This window comes from Musca domestica, unplaced genomic scaffold, assembly GCF_030504385.1.
Source record: "Musca domestica strain aabys unplaced genomic scaffold, Musca_domestica.polishedcontigs.V.1.1 4, whole genome shotgun sequence".
NCBI classification, from domain to species: Eukaryota; Metazoa; Arthropoda; class Insecta; order Diptera; family Muscidae; genus Musca; species Musca domestica.
Window position 1 is genome coordinate 14,267,615 of NW_026712328.1, and position 22,771 is coordinate 14,290,385.

General features: G+C 34.2%; 1 protein-coding gene across 2 annotated transcripts in view; it reads left to right on the forward strand.

The window, feature by feature from the left end:
- The first annotated feature begins 1,374 nt into the window (after window positions 1–1,374).
- Window positions 1,375–22,771, forward strand: part of LOC101901719 (probable aminopeptidase NPEPL1) — a 29,891-nt gene continuing 8,494 nt past the window's right edge. The window contains exons 1-4 of one of the 2 annotated variants that reach the window (XM_005190211.4): window positions 1,375–1,724; window positions 7,005–8,032; window positions 10,806–10,962; window positions 11,873–12,049. In XM_005190211.4, the coding sequence (XP_005190268.1) occupies window positions 1,524–1,724; window positions 7,005–8,032; window positions 10,806–10,962; window positions 11,873–12,049 (1,563 nt within the window). In that variant the 5' untranslated portion in view covers window positions 1,375–1,523. Of the gene's footprint in view, window positions 1,725–6,061; window positions 6,148–7,004; window positions 8,033–10,805; window positions 10,963–11,872; window positions 12,050–22,771 lie in introns of those variants that run through there. The other variant, XM_011296954.3, reaches the window with a different exon arrangement.

A 22,771-nucleotide genomic window follows, 5' to 3' on the forward strand; every position in this document is an offset into this window, starting at 1 on the left:
CAAATTTAAAGCACAAAATAAAATAAATAAACAATAGAAAACATCTGATTGAATGTCGATGAATGAGAAGAAGAAGAGTTGCAAATGATTGCAAGAAGAAATTTGTCCAGCAAGAATTTGCAAACTCTCACTGAAACAACTGTCAAATTTTCTCTCTCCAACCGCTCTCTTTTGTAGAACTTTCGGGTTAACAGACGACTTCCAGTAACAATTTGTAACAATTGTTACAAATTTTAGGGTAACCAGACACACCTAATTTTGCCAACGTTGTACCCATGCACAGTGGTTCCACACGTATGGCAAGATGTGAAAACTAAACAACTAATTAATATGATTTTTTACACCTGTTGTACTTAGTGGATACCTGATTTCCTTACAAAATAATGTTAATATGGGCCCACAACTTCATATAGCTACCATAGAAACCTACCTCCGATTTTACTTCTTTGAAGGGCGTATGTTTTAAATCTAGCTTGAGTACATAAAAGACTTTTTTGACTGGTTTAAGTCATCGGAACAAAGGAGTTTTAGTTTGGAGTGTATGCACTCTACAAGAATGATGTTTGGTACCATATAACTTCTAGATTTTTTCATATTCAACCGAATTTTGCAATTTGGTAAAGAAGCCAACCGATGACTTAAGTCAGTCTAAAAAACGTTTTATGTATTCTCACTTTAAGTTAAACTTACTTAAGGCTTTCCTTCGCACTCTCAAACTTTTTTCATAAATCCTGGGCCTCAATTCTTGTTCTATGAAAATGTGAAATGAAAACTTTTGTAAAGCAAAAAAATGTCAAATTAAAAAATTTATAAAGGAAATATTTCTCATTTCATATTTTCATAGAACAAGAATCCAGCCCCTGGGCCTCAATTCTCGTTCTATGAAAATATGAAAGGAAAGCTTTATAAAAGAAAGACATGTCAAATGAAAAATTTTATAAAGAAACTATTTAAAGTTTTCATAGAACAAGAATGCAGCCCCTGCCTACCCAGAAAATTTGTTGTTTATCTGGGTATGTGGGCTAATCTGGATAAAGTTATATATCTAAACGCACTGTAAATGTACATTTAAGCTAGAAACAGAATCCTCTTATGTATCTGCACCAATGGCATTGAATTAATTTCAAATTATTGTATTCTTTTTTTTTAAACAATACACACACATACATAAAAGTTGTATATGTTTTGACAGAATAAGGGCACCAAACGAAACGAAAAAATAGGGGGTAGCATGTAGATAGGTTTGTTTTACCTTCAGTAATTTTGCTATGTAAGTTAAATGAACTAATGGTACTAGAGGAAGCAAAGGAACTGGATGAACGAAAGTATTGGATATAGCTCCGATCGTTCTTTCCACAGAATATTCAATTTGAACTTGTTCGCTCCGAAACGCGAACGACACAGAATAAACAATTGAAAGAATTCGTGAATTCTGTGGGGATTACTTAAGCGAACGATTATCGCTTTCCCTCAAACAAGTTCCAGTGTAGCCGGCATCGGCATCTGTTCATTCGTTTGCGTTAATGCATTTTAGAAGCTTTCCTATTTTAAATAAAACTCTAAAATTAAAAATTATAAATTTTTTTGTTCGGCACGAAGGATCTGGGGCCGCTGCACAGCGAACAGCACCATCATACGGTTGTAATCCAGTTGCTGCAGGAGAAGTTGGCAACCGCACATTTTCCACTACAACAACTAAGTGGAAGGCAACAAGCTGCCCCAAGGTTAGTAGCGCTATGAATTTAAAATAACATTGATTTTTTTTTACTTTTAGACCAGTACATTGTTCTCTATTCGAAAGTGTGCAAAAATGTTTGTTTTTTTGGCAATAGGTGTTATGACGACAGTTTATTTGTTGTTTTCCAAAATGTTTTCTTCTATATATCCCCTGCATTTTTTTAATTTTTAGACAGTTCAGTGCACTACAGAATATATTGGCTTCAGATGACAACATCGGATGCTAGCTAATTCTATAAATAAAAAAGTGTTTGTTTTGGCAATCGCAATCACAATTGCTGCCTTTCGCATATTTTGTTATCATCTATTCAACTCAACACAGATTGTATATACCTACACATAAATTGGTTTTGAAAGATACCCGAAACTCGCTGTTAAGTGTTCTTTGTTAATGGATAATGGATGGCATGACATGTGACGTGTCACAGTGTCAGCGAAAAGTAACGATAAGATTCTTTGCATTTGAATTCATTATCATTGATTGCACTCTTTTATGCATCGCAATGACATGCACATTACGCGTTTTGGCTCAAGTTGAGTTTTGTGGTTCTAATGCTCGTGAAATATAGATTACAAATTTTTGCAAGTTTTATAAAAAACTAGCTGAGCCGGCCGGTGTTGCTGGCCTTTAGTTTCACATATATTTCGTAAGAACTTAATTATCTACCAAAAAGGGTCCTATAAAATGTAATCTTATGACTCTCTGTTTGAGAAAAAAAATGCAAAATTATTAAATAATGTTGGATTGAAGCAACATGGGATGGGAAAAATGAATATTGCCGTATAATTTTCCTATTTTACCATTTTCCTATTGGGCCAATCATGGTACAATGAAGAGAAGGTAGGTCAACTTTGAAAAAATTGCAAGTATAGAGATCTACCTGTTTGGCTTATAATGTCAGAAATAGTATCAAAACAATAACAAAATCAAACAACTTGTTGCATTTATTTTGAATAAATAATTGAAAACCGCAAAAACTGAATGAAAGGTCAACACTTCTTTTCAAAACCAGGTTCTATATATCTCTAAAGGATTATTTCGCTACAAAAACTCTAGATTTCGTCGATGCATACGATTAAATAAACATTTTGAAAACATCCGAATTTGAATGTTTTCTGAACAATTTTTTGTTATTGAAAAGAAAACACATACATAAACAAATAAAGATGACATATAAAGCCAAGAAAATAAAAAAATTGAAATCATATGGTAGTTCTGCCCTACCTTGAATTCATTGTACCATGTTTCTATCTATATCCATGGTACAATGAATTCAAGGTAGGGCAGAACTACCATATGATTTTAATTTTTTTTATTTTTCTGGCTTAATATGTCAACTTCATTTGTTTATGTGTGTGTATCCTTTTCAATAATAAAAAAATTTTCAAAAAATATTCAAATTCGGGTGTTTTCAAAAATCTTATTGCAAGGTATGCGTCGACAAAATCTACAGTTTTTGTCGCGAAATAAACCATAAGAGATATATAGAAAATGATTTGAAAATAAATTTTGATCTTTCATTCAGTTTTCGCGATTTTTAATTATTTATTCAAAATCAATGCAACAGGTTGTTTCCTCTTTTTATTGTTCTGATAGCATGGTACAATGATATCAAGGTAGGGCTATGATACCATATGATTTCAATTTTTTTATTTTCTTGGCTTAATATGTCATCTTTATTTGATATGTCATTGTTGTTTGATTTTGTTATTGTTTTGATACTATTTCTGGCATTATAAGCCAAACAGGTAGATCTCTATACTTGCAATTTTTTCAAAGTTGACCTACCTTCTCTTCATTGTACTATGTTCTGATAGTAATTCTCATGGTACAATGAATACAAGGTATGCTAACTTTGAAAAAAATTGCAAGTATAGAGGTCTACCTGTTTGGCTTGTAATGTCAGAATTACTATCAAAACAATAAAAAAGCAAACAACTTGTTGCATTGATTTTGAATAAATAATTTAAAACCGCGAAAACTGAATGAAAGGTCAAAATTTCTTTTCAAAATTATGTTCTATATATCTCTTATGGTTTATTTCGCGACAAAAACTGTAGATTTTGTCGATGCATACGTCGCAATAAGCATTTTGAAAACATCCGAATTTGAATATTTTCTGAACATTTTTTATTATTGAAAAGAATACACATTCGTAAACAAATGAAGTTCACATATTAAGCCAGAAATTAAAAAAAATAAAATCATATGTAGTTCTGCCCATGGTACAATGATATCAAGGTAGGGCTATGATACCATATGATTTCAATTTTTTTATTATCTTGGCTTAATATGTCATCTTTATTTGTTCATGTATGTGTTTTCTTTTCAATAACAAAAAAATTGTTCAGAAAATATTCAAATTCGGGTGTTTTCAAAATGTTTATTTCAACGTATGCATCGACAAAATCTAGAGTTTTTGTAGCGAAATAATCCTTTAGATATATAGTACATGATTTTGAAAAGAAGTGTTGATCTTTCATTCAGTTATCGCGTTTTTCAATAATTTAATCAAAATAAATGCAACAAGTTGTTTGATTTTTTACTGTTTTGATACTAATTCTGACATTACAAGCCAAACAGGTAGACCTCTATACTTGCAATTTTTTCAAAGTTGACCTACCTTCTCTTTATTGTCGATGCATTCGTTGCAATAAGCATTTTGAAAACACCCAAATTTGAATATTTTCTGAACATTTTTTTATTATTGAAAAGAAAACACACACATAAGCAAATGAAGTTGACATATTAAGCCAGAAAAATAAAAAAAATTAAATCATATGGTAGTTCTGCCCTACCTTGAATTCATTGTACCATGATTCTATTTCTATCTATATCTGCAGTAATGCACTAAAAGAATTGCTTATATTTTTATTGAATAGGGAATTCGCTTGAAATTGTAAGCAACATAATTCGTAAATATTGACCGATCGAACGGTTTATTGTTTAAGAGTTTGAGAATTATCGGAACTTTACTGTAAACTTATCAAACTATTATCAGTAAACCGGCGATTTCAATAAATCTCATTATTTATTTGATTCTTGATAGTAAATGGCGTACGTATAGCATATAAATACAAGTAGTTTCCTTGGTATTTCATGGATGGTTAATCTACCTTGCATAAAAATTATGTAGGGTAAATGCGCCAATGGTCGACATGTAAGTATTTTCTTATCTTTAATTTTTTGTCTTTGTGATTGCAAACATAGAGATAAAGTTATTGTGACTACAACTTGTGTGCTTTTACGCAAAAATCGGCAAGGTACTTCAGCCCCATGTGCCTATATTCGACTTATGTATATTACCATATAGCACGTATCTTTGTACATATAAATGTACATATAAATAGAAGTTGAAATAAAGACAACTATTAAGCCAATATAAATATTTTTTAAAAAAATTAGTCAATCATTGTTCCCATACTTTATACTTTTCACTATCTTACCGGCTTTTGGAAGGAAACCACTAAATTTTAGCTTGGTTAAGTCAGTGTCTTTAACAATTTTTCCTCAGACTAATTTTCAATGTAACAATATACAGGGTGAGATGAAAAAACTGCAACCAACATCTCTAAGCCACTCGTCCGACAGCTGTTAAAATTATTTCAGCGAAAGCTGATTATATTGTTTACAAGCGTACAAAAGCATTTTGGTGAGAATTTTCCAGAAAAAAAGTTATTCCTGATGAAATTCAAGCGTGATAGTGTGATTTCTTTATATTTGGCTGAATAACCACAAGTGGCTATCGTTAGAGCACTCCAGCATTTTAATGTGAATAAATATTTTGTGTCTCGTACCATCGCTCGTTACCGACATCGATACTTTCCATCCACCAAAATCTCCGGATACCAATCCGTTGGACTATTGTGTCTGGCGTATTTTGGAAAGCAAGGTTGACACCAAAAAATACCAAAGTGGCGATCACCTCAAGCAAGCGCTTCGCCTCTGCTCCCGCCGAGCAACATTCGGGCAGCGTGTGACGGTATCATTGGCCGTTTGCCCATAATTCGTGCCAAAGGTGTCCAATTCGAACAAATCTAAACATATTCTAAAATTTGATGCTATTTTCGACATTTTTGCCTTCATCCAATAATATTTAAAATAATGTAAATATTGTGGCGTTGGACTTTGTTGCAGTTTTTCTCGCCCTGTAAAAATATATATATTTTTTTTGAATTAAATAAAAAAATGTCGACCAACGGTACTAACGGAACTGCACTAACCCTACATATCTGCTGAAGTGCAAAGGTTTGAGGTTTGCTATTAATCTCGATTGTTATCGAAATCAAAGATAAGGCTTTTCTTTGTGATTAGGGCCAAGATTAATTTGTTAATTCGACAAGTGCGTTTAGTCTAGATGACACTTTCGCTGTGTAAAAATGTGGGAACGACATGCAGAAGAGCCGAAAGTAAGACAAAATAATAAAACAATATAATAAATAGATTGAATTTCTCATATTCATTAACTTTCTGCCGCATTGAAATATAAGGAAATAATGTATTTATCCCCTATACAATCATTGTTATTTAAATGTTTTTTACGGGTTTTACTATACTACGGGATATACTGTGTCTCTGAAAATGGCTGCGATTTTTTAAACGTGTAACAACAAAGTTGGCAGTCACAGACATTCAAAACAAATATCAAGTGATTTGCAGTGCTGTACTGTAATGCGATAAATTCCACATCACATAAATTTGACTGTGCTGCAAAGATTTCACACAAGTCATTCAATAATTTTAACATCACCAAAAACGAAAACTATTTCTGTGCTACGAATATTTGAACACCACATAACTTTACAGACAGCAAATTCAAACACCACATTTCGTGACTACCAGTCACAGTCATGTGATGTTAAAATTATCGCAGCCCAGGAACAGTTTTTGTTTGTATTTTTTATGACTGACACTGCCAATGTTATGTGGTGTAAAATTGATCACAGCACAGCATGGCTAAAGCTTTTTGAAAACAGTGGCTACAAACTGTGCTGTAAAATTACCACAGCTGCATCATAGTCAAAGTCATGAGATGTACCAATTATCGCTGCCGAGCACAACATTCGTCTTTATTTTAATTCTCGATTTACGCTGTGACGTTTTATAGCCACAGTCGACGACTAATGTCGAAGACTGTGACAAATTAGCAGCAAATTAAAATAATGGTTTTATCATGCATGCTGGCGTTATTAAAATGTATTTACAATTCATTTTCTAGCATTTTTAAATATTTGAATAAAATAAATCTTCTTTTTTTGCATTTCAGATGGCAGTAGATTTAAAATTCAATGCCTCGCTTACCAAAAGTGATCCACATTTTAAGCCAGTGTTGATTATTGGTCAACTGAAGCATTTGAATCTACTCAAATTTTCCGATGTTGCTTGCAAATTGGAACCTCGCGTCACCGAGGACACATTTAACAAAGCCGTGTCGTGCTTACATCCCTCGCCGACTGATAAAATATCATTGTACTTGGACGTAGCCACCGTTGCTGCGGTACCCCTTAAGTGTTCACGTCACAATACACCTTCTCGAGCCCATGCCATAACACGTTTGGTAAAGAACAACGTTCTCAACGTTAGTGAGGAAAGTATTGTCATCGTTTGCGAAAAAGCAGACCTCTTCGCTAGCGCCTGTGCCGTAGTCCGTGCTTTTTCCCTATATTCCCGCAAGACTACAAACAATGTTAGCAGTCCTTCGTATAATCGTGCTGTTGATCAAGACGTGCCAATGAAGAATGCCGGTGATAATTCAGTCGTCAGCATTGAATTTGTCATTATTGAAAAGGACGGATCGGTCTCTGAGACCCCATTAGATGCTTCTGAACTTTGCTGTTTGGAGGTAGCAGCCAAAGGGGTCCAATTAGCAGCTCGCATTGTTGACACCCCATGCAATGAAATGAATGTTGATCATTTCGTGCAAGAGGCAGAAATAATTGGCTACGAACTTAATATCAAACCGCTAGTAATAAGAGGCGAAGAATTACGTGAACGTGGTTTTGGTGGCATCTATGGCGTTGGAAAGGCAGCCGCTGTGCCACCTGCGTTGGTAGTGTTGTCACATGAGCCAAAAGGCGCCCAAGAAACTATAGCCTTGGTTGGCAAAGGTATTGTTTATGACACTGGCGGTCTTAGCATTAAAGGTAAGACTGCCATGCCTGGCATGAAGCGTGATTGCGGTGGTGCAGCAGCAATTTTGGGTGCATTCTATGCAGCGGTAAAATGTGGATTTAAAGAAAATCTTCATGCTGTGTTTTGCATGGCGGAAAATTCTGTAGGCCCAAATGCAACAAGGTAATTATATATATTTTTAGAATTGAGTAGGATTCTGTTTACAATTTACATTCGAACAACGGCCCTATTATATTCATAGAAAATAAAACGTCGAATAAGTTCTTTGTTATAACAACTAATTCATAAGAGTAGAGTCGAGAAAAATATGAAAATGTTTATAAGTCAGGATATACGATTTAAAATATGTATAAGCTTATTTTGTTTTTTGGTTCCTCTTCTATTGAGTACGCGATCGTCACATGGGTATAAGTCGTAGGAGTTGTTCTTAAATAGCTCCTGTGGAGAATAACCCCAGACAAAAAAGCAAATAAACTGACAATTATTTGTGGCTCTTTCCGAAATCATACCTTTTATCTTCATAAATATTTTCCTTTTCTCCACAAATACGTAGACATTGTTATAAAAACCAAAACATTTTTACCGCAAATTCCATTTCATCTAATTTTGCACAATAAGAATCCGCTTTAGTCAGATGGAAACAATGCTGTTAGGCAGATGAAAATAAGGCACGCTCTATAACCCGATATACAATAGTATTCAATAAAATTTAGAACATATTGTTATTTACTCAAAAAATGGCATAACTCAAAAAATGTGCTTTGCGAGAAGACAGAAAGACATTAATTAAAATTTACGATTTCATACATTTTTGTGATTTCTGGAATTTTTTCTATTTTCAACATAAACTAAGCTACATTCTCTGAATAAGTTACGGTAGGTAAATCATTACTCTCCAATAGTAAATCATTTTATTGTAACAGGCCTGAGAGTAGAACTTGGTCTGACTACTGTAGATTGTAAACATGATTAAACGAGGTCATTAACGACTTTTTCCCTTATTTAACCTTAAAGCACTTTATTGGTTTAATACAACGGACTTTATTCAGGTCTCCTATTACCAAAATACGCCAGGTCCATGTTTTCAAACCTACCCAGTAGTAACAAATTTACTAAAATTAACAATTTTTAAAATTAGAAACCCCAGTCGGTTTAAATTTCCAGTTCCACTGTATATACCTCAAATAAATCTTCATAACGAAGGTTAACCCGGAAAAAGCTCTAACGTAAACATGCCTTAACATACAAATAAATAAAATAACGTTATGTCAAAGTTGAATTTGTTCAAGAGTGCAACTTCTCTTAAATATTGGCAGTCATGGTTAAAGTTACACATTGTTTTTTGGTCAGAAAAAGCTATACAGGGTGAGATAAAAAAACTGCAACAAAGTCAAACGCCATAATTTTTACTTTTTTAAATTCTATTGAATGAAAGCAACAAATTTCGGAAATAGCATCAAATTTTAGAATATGTCTTGATTTGTTCGAGTTGGTCACCTTTGGCACGAATTATGACCTTCAAACGGCCAATGAAACCGTCACACGCTGCCCGAATGTTGCTCTGCGGTATTTTGGCCCATTCCCGGCAAAGCGCTTGCTTGAGGTAATCGACACTTTGGTATTTTTTAGTGCCAACCTTGCTTTCCAAAATACTCCAGACCAACGGATTGGTATCCGAAGATTTTGGTGGCCATTGTGCGCTGGAAATGAAGCGAGGAACCTCATTTTGTAATCATTCTTGGGTGGCGCTGCTGAGTGCGATGGTGCTGAGTCATGTTGGAATGTCCAAGGTCTGCGTCCAAAATGTTTGCGTGCCCAAGGCTTTGATACACCCTCCAGAATATTTTCGCGATAATATTCGGCATTTATTCTGATGCCACGATCGATTAATATGAGCGATGTCAGTTCTAGTACTTTTTGGAATTTCAATGGCTTTACCCCCAGCTCATTTTTCAATATTTGCCGAATGGCTCACGAATCATTTTTCGGCTTTTTTACTTTTCGGACCAATTCTGCTGATGTTGCTGTTTTCTTCCGTCCACTTCCTTGACTTCGGACTACGCTACCAGTATCACGGTAACGAGTGATGGTACGAGACACAAAAGATTTATTCACATTTAATTGCTGGAGTGCTCTAACGATAGCCACTTGGGGGTTTCCAGCCAAACATAAAGAAATCACACTATCACGCTTGAATTCAATCACGAATAATTTTTTTTCAGGAAAATTCTCACCAAAATGCTTTTGTATGCTTGTAAACAATATAATGAGTTGTCACTGGAATAATTTTAACAGCTGCCGGACTGTATGTGCTGGCATAACACAGATCGACTCAGCTATAGCCTTGTATAAAATACGCATTATACGCATCCCCGTAATACCTCCGATATTTATGAAATTTCATACGTTGTAATTTCATTTTTTCAAAGATATTAAAGCATGTTAATTTTCGGTGCTATATCTAAATAAGCGTTAGAATTTGAAACTCTGGTTATTTTCTATAAATGTTTATTCCTGCGAAAACAATTTAACGGAATTTTAAGACTCAAATTAATTTTAAAATATCTGTTTGGCTTCAGACTTTGTCTAAGTAAAATCTTCAATTAACATGTTTTCCCTTCTTTTCATTTCATATCTCGGTTATTCTTTAATTTAAACACACCATCCACTCACCTTTCAACAACATATGCTGGCGAAACCTGCGATGGATAACAAAATATTTAAAACAACAATCATAACCATGGTGTGTGGCTATCTACGAACGAACGATGAACATTGGATGTTCTATGGTCGGCATTCTCTCCCTGAACTACGAAACATAAATGAATCGACCGACCGACAAACACGTACTTTGTGTGTACAACAATTAACATGGCAACTATGTATGCGAATATGCCAATGTAAACATAAATAAACGCACGGATGCTCATTCCAGACCTGATGACATCCACACATTGTACTCTGGACGTACAGTGGAAATTAATAATACTGATGCCGAGGGACGTCTGGTATTGTCCGATGGTGTTGCATATGCCCACAAAGATCTAAAGGCGAACATAATATTGGACATGGCAACACTGACTGGTGCCCAGGTGCGTATGTTTCGTGTATTTTGAAATGATTAGAATAACTTGTATTTGACAACATAATTTTGTATATTAAACGTTTTTTTATGGAGGGATGGAAACCTGCCAGCTTTGTTCAAGGCAAAATTTTTTATACATCCAAACATTTCCAGACAAATCAATGATCTTAAGAATGCATAAAATAGTCCTAGTGACAATAACGTGTTTCATATAAAATTTTGTTAAATCCTTTGAAGACATTATGCACATATTTGAAGTTGTTTCATTTTCATCCAGACATACTGTTCTGTGTCATAGTCTTGTTTGATTATTCTCATTCAGATTCCTTTGTTTGAAATATTGCAGTTCAGTGACTGTTCAAAGCTACTCTTGATTTTTATGACAACCAAATATTGACAAATGTTCGTTGCCTCTGAGACGATATTATCGACCGATATATCATGGACATTGTTTGAACATGAATGCAGCAGATGTTAGTCAAATCAAATATTATAACGTATTTGATTCGATTACGTCATAATGTTGATTGAAATGTTGACAGAACATAGAAACTTAATCTCATACATTTAACAGACATTTCTGAGGGATTTTATTTAAGAATATTAAAGTTTTCTGGCGTTTTTGCATTATGGACGTACGCATAACCAGCCAGCACTACTAGTTAATTGGTGATGAAATATAAATAAAGCTTTTGTTCCGAAAACCTTGTCGGATGATTTAATTTGAACCTTATTTTACTAAAAATTCCAATTGAAAACAATTTGTGCACAACTCATGCACAAAACACACCTATTCTCATTATTCAATTTCTGTTTGTGATGTCAGTTTATTTATGTTCTATAAATATTTTGCAAAAAAAATTGAATATTGGCTTTTATTCACTGCTGGTACTTCACTTCGTTCATTTTGTTTTCAGGGCATTGCTACTGGAAAATATCACGGCGCCATACTGACAAATTCTGAAGAATGGGAAATTAAGTCCCTCGAAGCTGGACGTAAATCTGGAGATTTATTGGCGCCCTTAGTTTACTGCCCCGAATTGCATTTCTCCGAGTTTGCATCGGCCGTTGCCGACATGAAGAACTCCGTTGCGGTAAGTAGTCATGTAGCCTACATTTACATTATTTTTTGTTACGAAGAACTGGGAATTACTGATAATATGTTTATAACGATTTAATTACCATTCTGTTGTGGACAAGTGCGGACAGCAGGCATGACGATACAATGTATGTCGTTAATTCGTAGAGTATTACCTACATTTGCGTGTGGGAGATTTGGAATTGTTCTTATTTTAAATATATTTTAGTAGAAGGATAAATTGCGCTAGTGGCTGTTTTTTACCTTTTTTGGAAATATGTTTTTAAACTCTTTTTAAACGGGATCAAAATGTTTTGCAAAATTATTTTTTATTAATTTCATTATTATTAAATACGTTATAAGTTTACATTTTACCTAAACGTCAGGAATTCAAATATATTAAAAAACACATTTTTTCATTAATATTCATAAACGTCGCTAAAGAAAAGAAATCTACGTTTCCACTGCGTATCAAAAAATATTTACATCAATATTCCCTAATTTTTTGATAAGTTTTCCCTTTGCCTTTTTTCGAGTTGACGCCGGAAAGTACATATATACAATATTCAAAATAAAATTTCACTATAAATCTCAAGATAAACTATATATCTAGATACAATTGTTTTTAAGAAAATTATATCCGAAATGTATGTACTACAAGTGAAAATTACCTTATATACCCTCCACCATAGTATGGAGGGTATATTAAGTTTGTCATTTCGTTTGTAACACCTCGAACTATACATTTTACACCCCACAAAGTATATATATATTCTTGATCAGCATAAAATTCTATGTCAATTTAGCGATATCCGTCCGTCTGTCCGTCTATCCGTCTGTGGAAATAACTCTAGCTTCCGAACGAAATGAAATAGTTTGATAAAATTTTACTCAAATGTATATTATGTCTGCAGGACTTTTAGTATTGAAAATGGGCTATGTAGGTCCACGTAGGACATGTAGGACATTATTCACCGGAATTGTTTCAAATTTGGTATTTGAAGTTCTAAATCTATACTACAGCCTATGACAGAAAATTGTATGTGCAGGTACACGTCTTCTTATAACCCCCATATAACGGTACTTCCCCATATTCGGTATTTTGATGATGCAGCTCCACGTCGTCGTATAGACACTTATATAACGGCTACATTCGTTATTTTTAAGATTTTAACCGAATTTTAACGGATTTTCATTTTTTTTTTAAATTGCCAAATTCGTTCAAAGTGGTGGAGGGTATATATTCAGCCTGGCCGAACTTTTAATTGTTTGCTGTTAATTTAATACGTATCCAATCCGATAAAGATCTCCTTTTATATATTTTTTTTTGGGAAAGTGTCAATGCCTTTGAACAAAATAAATTTGTATAATCAATATGTGTCATGAAAAATATCTACCTTGTATGGAACAGGGTCCCCCGATTTAGGCTACTATGCGATGTAAAATTCAAAACGCCGACGTGTCTTCTATTTATAGCTCTACTTTCATTATCTGAGGGATTTTCCCCGTAATTATTCAAAAAAAAAAAAAATTGAATTTGTCGCACAGCGTAATAAAGAATTGTTACAATATGTTAGTCTAGTTTTATTTGCCGCAATTCTCAGTCTATTTGTGAGACACTAGCTACATATACATATATGCTGGTTTTTCGTATTTATGATGGATGACTAACTTCTTGTATTTAAATAATGGGTGTGTGCGATAACCAATGAAAATATTACAAAATGTTATTCGATCAATATATGTACGTAAAAGGGAAAATTCTCACAGTACAAGTTACTGAGTGTTTTTTACTGCAAAATTTATGGTATATAATTTCTTGCATTCTTGTAAAAAGCTGTGAAGTGAATTGACTTTAATTTGCTAGTTTGAGATCATAACTGCTGCATCCATCCCGTCTTCTAACGCATCTTAAAGTCAACTTTGTTGATTAAAATTGATGTTTTGTTTGTGGAGGGTATACGCGAACCCTACTTCGGCCACTCATTCCCAAAATTCATAGCTTATTCACAGAATGAATAGTAAACCAAATCAAATGATATAAAAACCTACGGAATCTTTTTTATTTGAAAGAACAATCCTTCCGCTTAATAATGTAAAATAATTTTATTCAAATGTCTGATCTTTCAAATGTTTAAGCACATTATTGATTGTGTGCAGCTGTATTTCATTAATCGTTCACGAATATAATGTTTTGAGGGGTAATTGTATCTGGCTTGTGAAGCCTCGACTGTGTGGCACGTAGCGCCGTCTTGTTAAACCCAAATGTTGTCAATATTCTCCTCTTCATTTTTTAGGGATTTGTGTTCTGAAAAATCGTTCAACTTGGTCCGATAATGTAACGGTTTTTTTTCGAAGGACAATGACCCAATTATGCTTTTGGAGCAAAAAGTTACTCGTTTTCGGCTTTTCAATGTCTGCGTGTGGGTTTTCTGTACCCCAAGTGCCACAATATTGCTGGTTTACATACGGTGCTTCTGTTCTTCCAAAATTCTTACGCATTCTGCAACATTTTAAAGTAATAATTTCATAATGATTTTAAAGTAATTTCGAATATTTTCCAAGCGAACAACCAAATCCGTTCAGGGGAAGGATAAAGCAATTCATCTTTCAAATCAGGGGCATTCACGAAATAAGAACCAGTTAAAAAAATGATCAATGGCAGACTCTGCAAAACTAGTAGATTTTTGTCGGTTCTGTAACAGCCCTATTGTTGTTTCCTGATAGTAAAAAATCGCCCCTAAAAACTACCACAGGATATTTTGAAAAGAACAAAAAGCAATATAATTTTTAAATATAAATATTTTACAAAAACGAATCTTTCCAATAAGTAAATTCCAAATTATTTTGTTCGATTTATTTTAATATACTTTTTTGCTTTCCGATTAATAGGAAATAAACGTTTACTTGCATCGTTTTCTTTCAAGATTTTTTTTCAGTCGTTTCTGCAATGTTATGCGAATCCGTTTTTCCTTCTTTTACACTATCTTGTTGACTTTTCTTTTCGTTTATTTTATTCAGTTTTATGGTATGGAAATTATGAAAGCAATTTGAAGTTTCCTTTTTATGACTTATGCAGGTCGTCAGAATGTTTACTGCTGGCATCCACCTCCTTCTTTGTTTTCCTTGCTTTTTTTTGGTTTTTTTGCTTGTGTTTGCCCTAATCTTAGTATTATCCAAAGTTTCTTGCTGCTACATCTCAAACTGATAATATTTGGATTGTCTCGAAGCAATTTTCTCATCACAAAAAAAGAAATATTGTTGTTGGTTTCCTTATTTTTCATAATCTTATTTCGGTTTATAGCTTTGAAAAATATAAACTAACAGTAGTCTGGGAAAATATATGTTCGAAATATAACAGAATAAAATTGTTCAATAATAATAAAACATGTAAAGCACACGTCCATTACGAAACGATGTTGAGAGGTTTTTTATTTTAAAGAAGTTGTTCTATTTGGATTTAGTTTTTTCTAAGAAAATTAGAATTCAGTTGTGGTTTTGTTTTTCGTAAGTTGAAACAATTGGAGTTGAAACTAAAGGCCGTGATCATATATCTCCTTTTGTGAGAGAGTTTCTAGGTTGTTCGTTTGATAGTTTTATTGCAGACATCTTTTTCTTTTTTTGAATCTCTTTAAGTTTTCTAGATCTGTAAGGACCCCACAAATCCTTATACCGCGCTTGATTCATCTGTTACAAAAATTTTTCTATTTAAAAATTGCTCGCATTTTTAACAATCTCCCATCCAATCTTAAGACATTGTATTCTTCCTTTAAGTTTATAAGCATAAACTGTATGCTAATTTTAATCCAAAATATCGCTCATCTCTTATTTTTTATACCCTCCATCATGCATAGTATGGAGGGTATATTAAGTTCGTCATTCCGTTTGTAACTCATCTTAATAATTTTAGACCCAACAAAGAGATAAAAATAAATGCAAAAAAGTCAAACACCATAATTTTTACATATTTTTTTTTGAATTTTATTGAATGAAATGTCGGAAATAGCATCAAATTTTAGAATAAGTTTAGATTTGTTCGAATTGGTCACCTTTGGCATGAATTATGGCCTTCAAACGGCCAATGAATGTTGCTCTGCGGTATTTTGGCACATTCCCGGCGAAGCGATACTTTGGTATATTTTAGTGCCAATACTCCAGACACAATAGTCCAACGGATTGGTATCCGGAGATTTCGGTGGCCATTGTGCGCGAGAAATCTCATTTTCTAACCATTCTTTGGTGGTGCGTGCTGAGTGCGATGGTGCTGAGTACTGTTGGAATGTCCAAGGCTTTAATACATCCTCTAGAATATTTTCGCCATAATATTCGGCATTTATTCTGATGCCACGGTCAATTAATACGAGCGGAAAGCGACTATCGGCTGTTATGGTGGCCCACACGATCACCATGGCCGGGGCTTAAGTTCTGGTGCCGAACCGAAGGTGCCCATTTTCAGCTGACCTCTTTGGCAAGTAAACGCGATCATTTTGTTTGTTTACAAACTGCTGGACAACGATTTTTTTTCTCATTGGAGAAAACCAATTTCGGCAGTTCACCACTTTCGACCAAGCGAATCAACTCTTTAGCTTTAGTGGACCATCTACATGAGGAGGCGAAAGTCCTTCCCTTACGTCAGCATAATCATATGCTTTCGTTGCAGTACCTGCTTGGGTGTTACCGTGAGAGCCATCCCAACCATCAAATGGTGGATAACTCTCCCTCACCCAGGCGTGTCAGGAAGGACATACATGATCTAGAGAGGGAGGTCCAGCGCTACAAGAGAGAGCCTCTAGATCAAGAAGCCTATCAGGCAGGTCTGAGTGGCATTCACACCGATGCAGTCGCGGATGCTATTAGCAGTTATAAAGTGAATGCCGTCCTCGGAGTCCACCCCCCATCCATTGCAGCCGAAGAACGTCAGCTGCCTAGACAAACCAGGGTAGTTTTGGCGCAATTACGTTCAGGATGGTGTAGTCGCCTCAATTCGTATTGGGCACGAATTGATGAAGATGTGCGTGACGCCTGCCCGGCGTGTGATACAGGCCCGCACAATACGCTACACCTTTTTAATTGCTCAGCCAAACCTACCCAACTCACTCCAGAGGATCTCTGGCTACAGCCCGTTAAAGTAGCCGAATTTCTAAACCTGGAGCTGGAACCAGATTAGCAGAACACAAACACACACATGTACTACTGCTACAACAACAACAACAACAACAACTCTTTAGCTAGTCTATTTTCTTTCTGTTGCGGTGCAAGTTCTTGCACTTTTTGGAATTTCAATTGCTTTACCCCGAGCTAATTTTTCAATATTTGCCGAATGGAATATTCCGATATGAGCTGAACGCTCACGAGCCATTTTTCGGGCACTGCGACGAGGTTTTGATCAAATTGCCTCTTTACTTTTCGAACCATTTCTGCTGATGTTGCTGTTTTCTTTCGTCCACTTCCTTGACGTCGGGCTACGCTATCAGTATCACGGTAACGAGCGATGGTACGAGAGACAAAGGAGTTATTCACATTTAAATGTTGGAGTGCTCTAACGATAGCCACTTGTGATTTTCCAGTCAAATATAAAGAAATCACACTATCGCGTTTGAATTCCATTACGAATAACTTTGTTTTTGGAAAATTCTCACCAAAATGCTTTTGTACGCTTGTAAACAATATAATGAGCTGTCACTGGAATAATTTTAACAGTTGTCGGACGAGAGACATTGAAATGACAGCAGTCTGAAGTTGGTTGCAGTTTTTTATCTTACCCTGTAATTTGCAACGTTTTCGCATATTCCCCATATTGCTGTAACCCTTGATTAAAAGTTCAGCTCAGCTGAAACTAGTTTTTTTGTTTTTGATAATTATTATCTTTCTTATCTTTCCCTTCTGCTGAAATCCCTGCATGGCTTTATTGGCAGGACAACTATGTCAATTGTTAAATTTTAGTAAGAGAAGACTAGGGCATGAATTCGCCTTCTTTATATATGTGCTTATTAAATACGCCTTGGGTGCAACCGAGTTGTATTTACAAGAACGGTTATTAAAGTTTGATTTTAACATCATGTTTTTGCAAATTTTTTATCTCTTCCCAGTATCATTGCCTAAATAATGTTTAGTCATGATACTGTTTTACCCAACTCCCCTCCCACTACAGCTGACATGAAGAAATGTCTACATTATTTTTATGTGAAATTTTAAACACATTAAAAGAATTTTATGACTTTGGTTGGTTGTTAGATTTGTTTACTTCTTTCTTTTTTTGCTATAGAAATGAATTGTTAGTTGGTTTGTTTTACTCATCTGGTTCAAAATATATCTATATATAGCCAACTTCTTGTGCACAAAATTAGAGATGACTTTTCGTCAAGGGTAATATTATCCTTGCTGGATCTAATTAAATCGGAGTTATAAAATGTCCATTAATTATTAAATTTTAATTTTATGCCGTTTTGTGTGTTGAGCCTATTCAAAGATTGTTTCGAAATTCACTTCCTGTTCAACTGGAAATGCTATAATTTAATTACTTCAAATGGATTCTTTTTTTATTTCGATATAACAGAGGTTTAATTAAAACTCCCCTTCCCATAATGTGCTGTGTGAAGGCTATCATTTTTCACCGTATTTATGCGTGTCTGCAAGTTTGAGAATGTGTGTAAAAAATTTTATGCAGTATGAATTAAAAAAATATATATATCTTCAAGCCGGTGAATTTTAAATTATCGAATAAAAAGAAGATGTGTTAAGAAATATTTAAGTTTAAGGAACACTGATATGATAATTTGTTACACAAACGCACAATATGTATGTGATATTTTTAGAATAAAAAAATCAGCCAAGTTTTGTCAAAATCTGTTAAAAATTAGATATAGCTCCAGTGTATAAATATACACCAGCCGTGCTAGTTATTGGTTCGCGCGATAAAGTTGCAACTAGTCTACTGCTAAGTTTGTACAAAATTTATTAAGATATAACTATAGATTCCATATACTCGCTTTAATCGATTTCATATTTACGTCTTCGCAATGCCATAATATGCACTCTATGGCAATGATATGTAATACAAACTTTGTGCAAAACCGATTCAGATTAATATATAGCTCATGAAAAAGCCATTATACGAATCTATAACATATTTACAAGTCAAAATAAAACATACTTATATCTTACCAAGTAACCAGTGTGCACCTCCGAATACAAGACTCAAGGTCGTTGATTCAAATCTCCCTGTTGGCAATCCAAAAAATAATAATATATAAACTTGAGGACGCACAAATCATCACATATTCAACTCTTGTCTAAATACAAAGTGACATTTGTTATGAGAATTTCTGCTAAACATGATGGGCGTGGTCGCGCATAACATAGTCGGCCCAGCTTGCCCTGTGTCATTTCCTTACTCGTATTTGCCATTGTTAAATTGAAATTTGAAACCTCTTTAAAATCCACGTTTATACCTCCAGAGATGACATCATGAAAATGTTTTTTTTTTTTAATTTAAAATCCTTACAAATAACCTTGTTTATAGTTCAGAAAATATTTTAAAAATATCCACATATATAGCCTCGAAAATATTCTTAAAAAAAATATTGAAAATTAAAAAAAGAGCAGTAAAGAAAAATTAAAAGTCGGGCGAGACCAACTATATAATACCCTACACCACTATACATATTTAGCAGAGCTACCCGTTGCAAATGAACGTTTATATTGGCAGTTAGTGTGTTTTAGAACCGTAATAATTTAGAATCAAAGGGAACGAATATATGAGAAGCATATCCAACTCTGAATCGATTTTCACAAAGCATATGTATTATTTGATTATTTGTGTCAAATTCCATCTTATATGTGCCAATATTACATATCTGGTGCAAAATAAAAGGCAAATTAGACAAACATGTATATGGGAGCTTTGTATATCCAAATCTGATCCAATTTCAATAGGGTTCGTCCTTGGGTCAATCAATGACCTGTGTAAAATTTTATCCAATATAAATGAAACGTCCATATTTTTCACAAAAATACATGGACAGACAGACGGACATGTTATAAATCGACTCAGAATGTGATTCTTGCAGATCATCAAAAGGAATTATGGTTCTATCTCACTTCCTTCCCTATTTAACAAACAAATGCACACGGACATAATACCCTGACCACAGTGTGGTGTATAAATATTTAAAAAAATGATATTAAAATATTTTAAAACTCCACATTTGTAGCAACGAAAATTTTCTTCCATTTTTTTAATAAATCAATTTTTATTTAGTTATAAAATTGATCTTCAAAATATCCAAATCTTTAAATTTAAAAATTCCCTCTGTTAAAAATAAAAAACTATAGATCTATCTATTTAAAAAGGAAGTAAAAAGCGGATCGAACTTTGAATAATCTCCACCATTTGGAACGAATTTGACAATTTTCAAAAAAAACAAAATCCGTTAAAAATTCTTTTCAAATCTTAACCAGTAAAGAAAGTCTTAAAGTCGAGCGGGGCCGACTTTATGATACCCTACACCACTTTGCTAATTTAGTAGAGCTGCGCATAACAATTAAAAGTTTTTATGGGAGAATTCAATCATACACGCTATGATTATAATTATAATTTAAAGTTCAAAGGACTAAATATGCCGAAGCATTTGTATCTTTTAAATTCGGACTTGTATTGCCCATTTGGTGCACAATTAATTTGAAATCGGATAAAAATATATATGGGAGCTATACCCAAATCGGAACTGATCTCGATAAAATTTAGCAAAGATATTTCTGAGCTGTATTTGATATATTTCCCTGAATATCGTTGTTACAGAGTGCATATAACGGCTGTGGGTAACAAATATGACAAATCGGATGAACAATATATATGGGAGCCATAGCTATATCTGAACCGATCTTCACTAAATTTGACATACTAGCTTCTAGACTCAATTCGGTCGTAAGTGCCAAATTTCATCCCAAATATTGTTATTTTAGAGTGCATATTACGGCAGCGGAGGACAAAAATAACAAATCGGATGAACAATATATATGGAAGCTATAGCTATATCTCAACCGATTTCGATCAAATTCGGCATACTTATTTTCTGGTCCAATCTGATCGTACGTGCAAAATTCCATACTATTCGGACTGATGTTACACGTTTGGTGCACAATAAAAGGCAAATCGAACGAATATATATATATATATATATATATATATATATATATATATATATATATATATATATATATATATATATATATATATATATATATTTATATATATATATATATATATATGTGAGCTATATCTAAATTTTGACCGATTATCTCCAATTTCAATAGAGTTCGTTTTTGGGCCAAACAAACGATTTGTGCAAAATTTCATCTGGATAGGGCAATAAATGCGAACTGTGCTTTGTTTACAAAAATACATGAACAGACCCACGGACGGACAGACGGACGGACGGATATGCATAAATCGACTCAGAATGTGATTCTATGCAGATCATCAAAAGGAACTATTGATCTATCTCGTTTCCTTTTGCCTGTTACAAACAAATGCACAAAGACATAATACACTGACCACCTTGTGGTGTAGGTATAAAAATACCGAATGTAGACATGCATAGGCAACTTTGGTGATAAGCAAAAAAGAAATCGGAGAATAATGTAGCTAAAATCATCAAAATACCGATATAGCCTACCTATCGGTATATGGGGGATATACCAAAACGTGGAGCTGCACAGACAATTTTATGTCATTTCGAACTTCAAATAAATAACTTCAAATTTGAAACACTTAAATCACTAAAATACCGAAAATATATAGGTACCATTATATGGGGACTGTACCAAAACGTGGACGTACATGGCCCATTTTCAATACCAAAAGTCCTGCTTGAGTGATTTCCACAGACGGAAAGTCGCTAAATCGACATAGAATTTTATGCTGATCAAAAATATATATACATTGTGGGGTCTAAAATGTATATTTCGAGGTGTTACAAACGGAATGACAAACTCCATACTATGATGGAGGGTATAAAACAACATTCGGATTGTAAGAAATCGGGCAAAGCCGTTAAATGTTTTAGGATGTCTTCGACCGACAATGGTAAGTTTGATTCGAGATATGTTACTTATTTTCTTTTTCTAAACAAACTTCTGTTCAATATTTTTGCAAGATAATGTGCCCATGTCCAAACGTCGAGTCAAAAGGAAAATTCCTAAAAAAGGGTAGTAGTGTAGTGTAGATTCAAATGGTTGCAATGACTGGCTGCAACTTACAGAATCTACCTCCACCCACATCCACGACCAGCTATCCAGCCAGTCACTTCCATTCGCATAGAGTGAGGAGCATTAACGGTTCGTGAACACGTACAATATTGGTTTACTGGACTTTGATGACGTCGTATGGCTGGTTTGTTGGTCATATGGTTATCTGGTCGTGGATGTAGTCGTTTTCTTCATGGGATTCACTTGAATTGTTTCCAGTTGACTGCCTTTGGCCTTTGATTGGTAGTGTTTCTATGTTTCTCTTCCTCCTCCTCGCCTCTTTTGGTCCATTTCATTTGTTTGTTTTTGTTTTTTTTTTTTTTTTTCACGAATAGCACTTGCATCCCGGTACATCCATTCTTTACATTGTAAATCGCTTGTAGTTTAATACGCATCACAAATTGTCCATGGTAGTTAGGATGCTTTTACGTGTTACCGAACTCTAGGAAGTAGTTACAAGTTGTGAGATTTTTTTTGTGCCCAAGCGAAA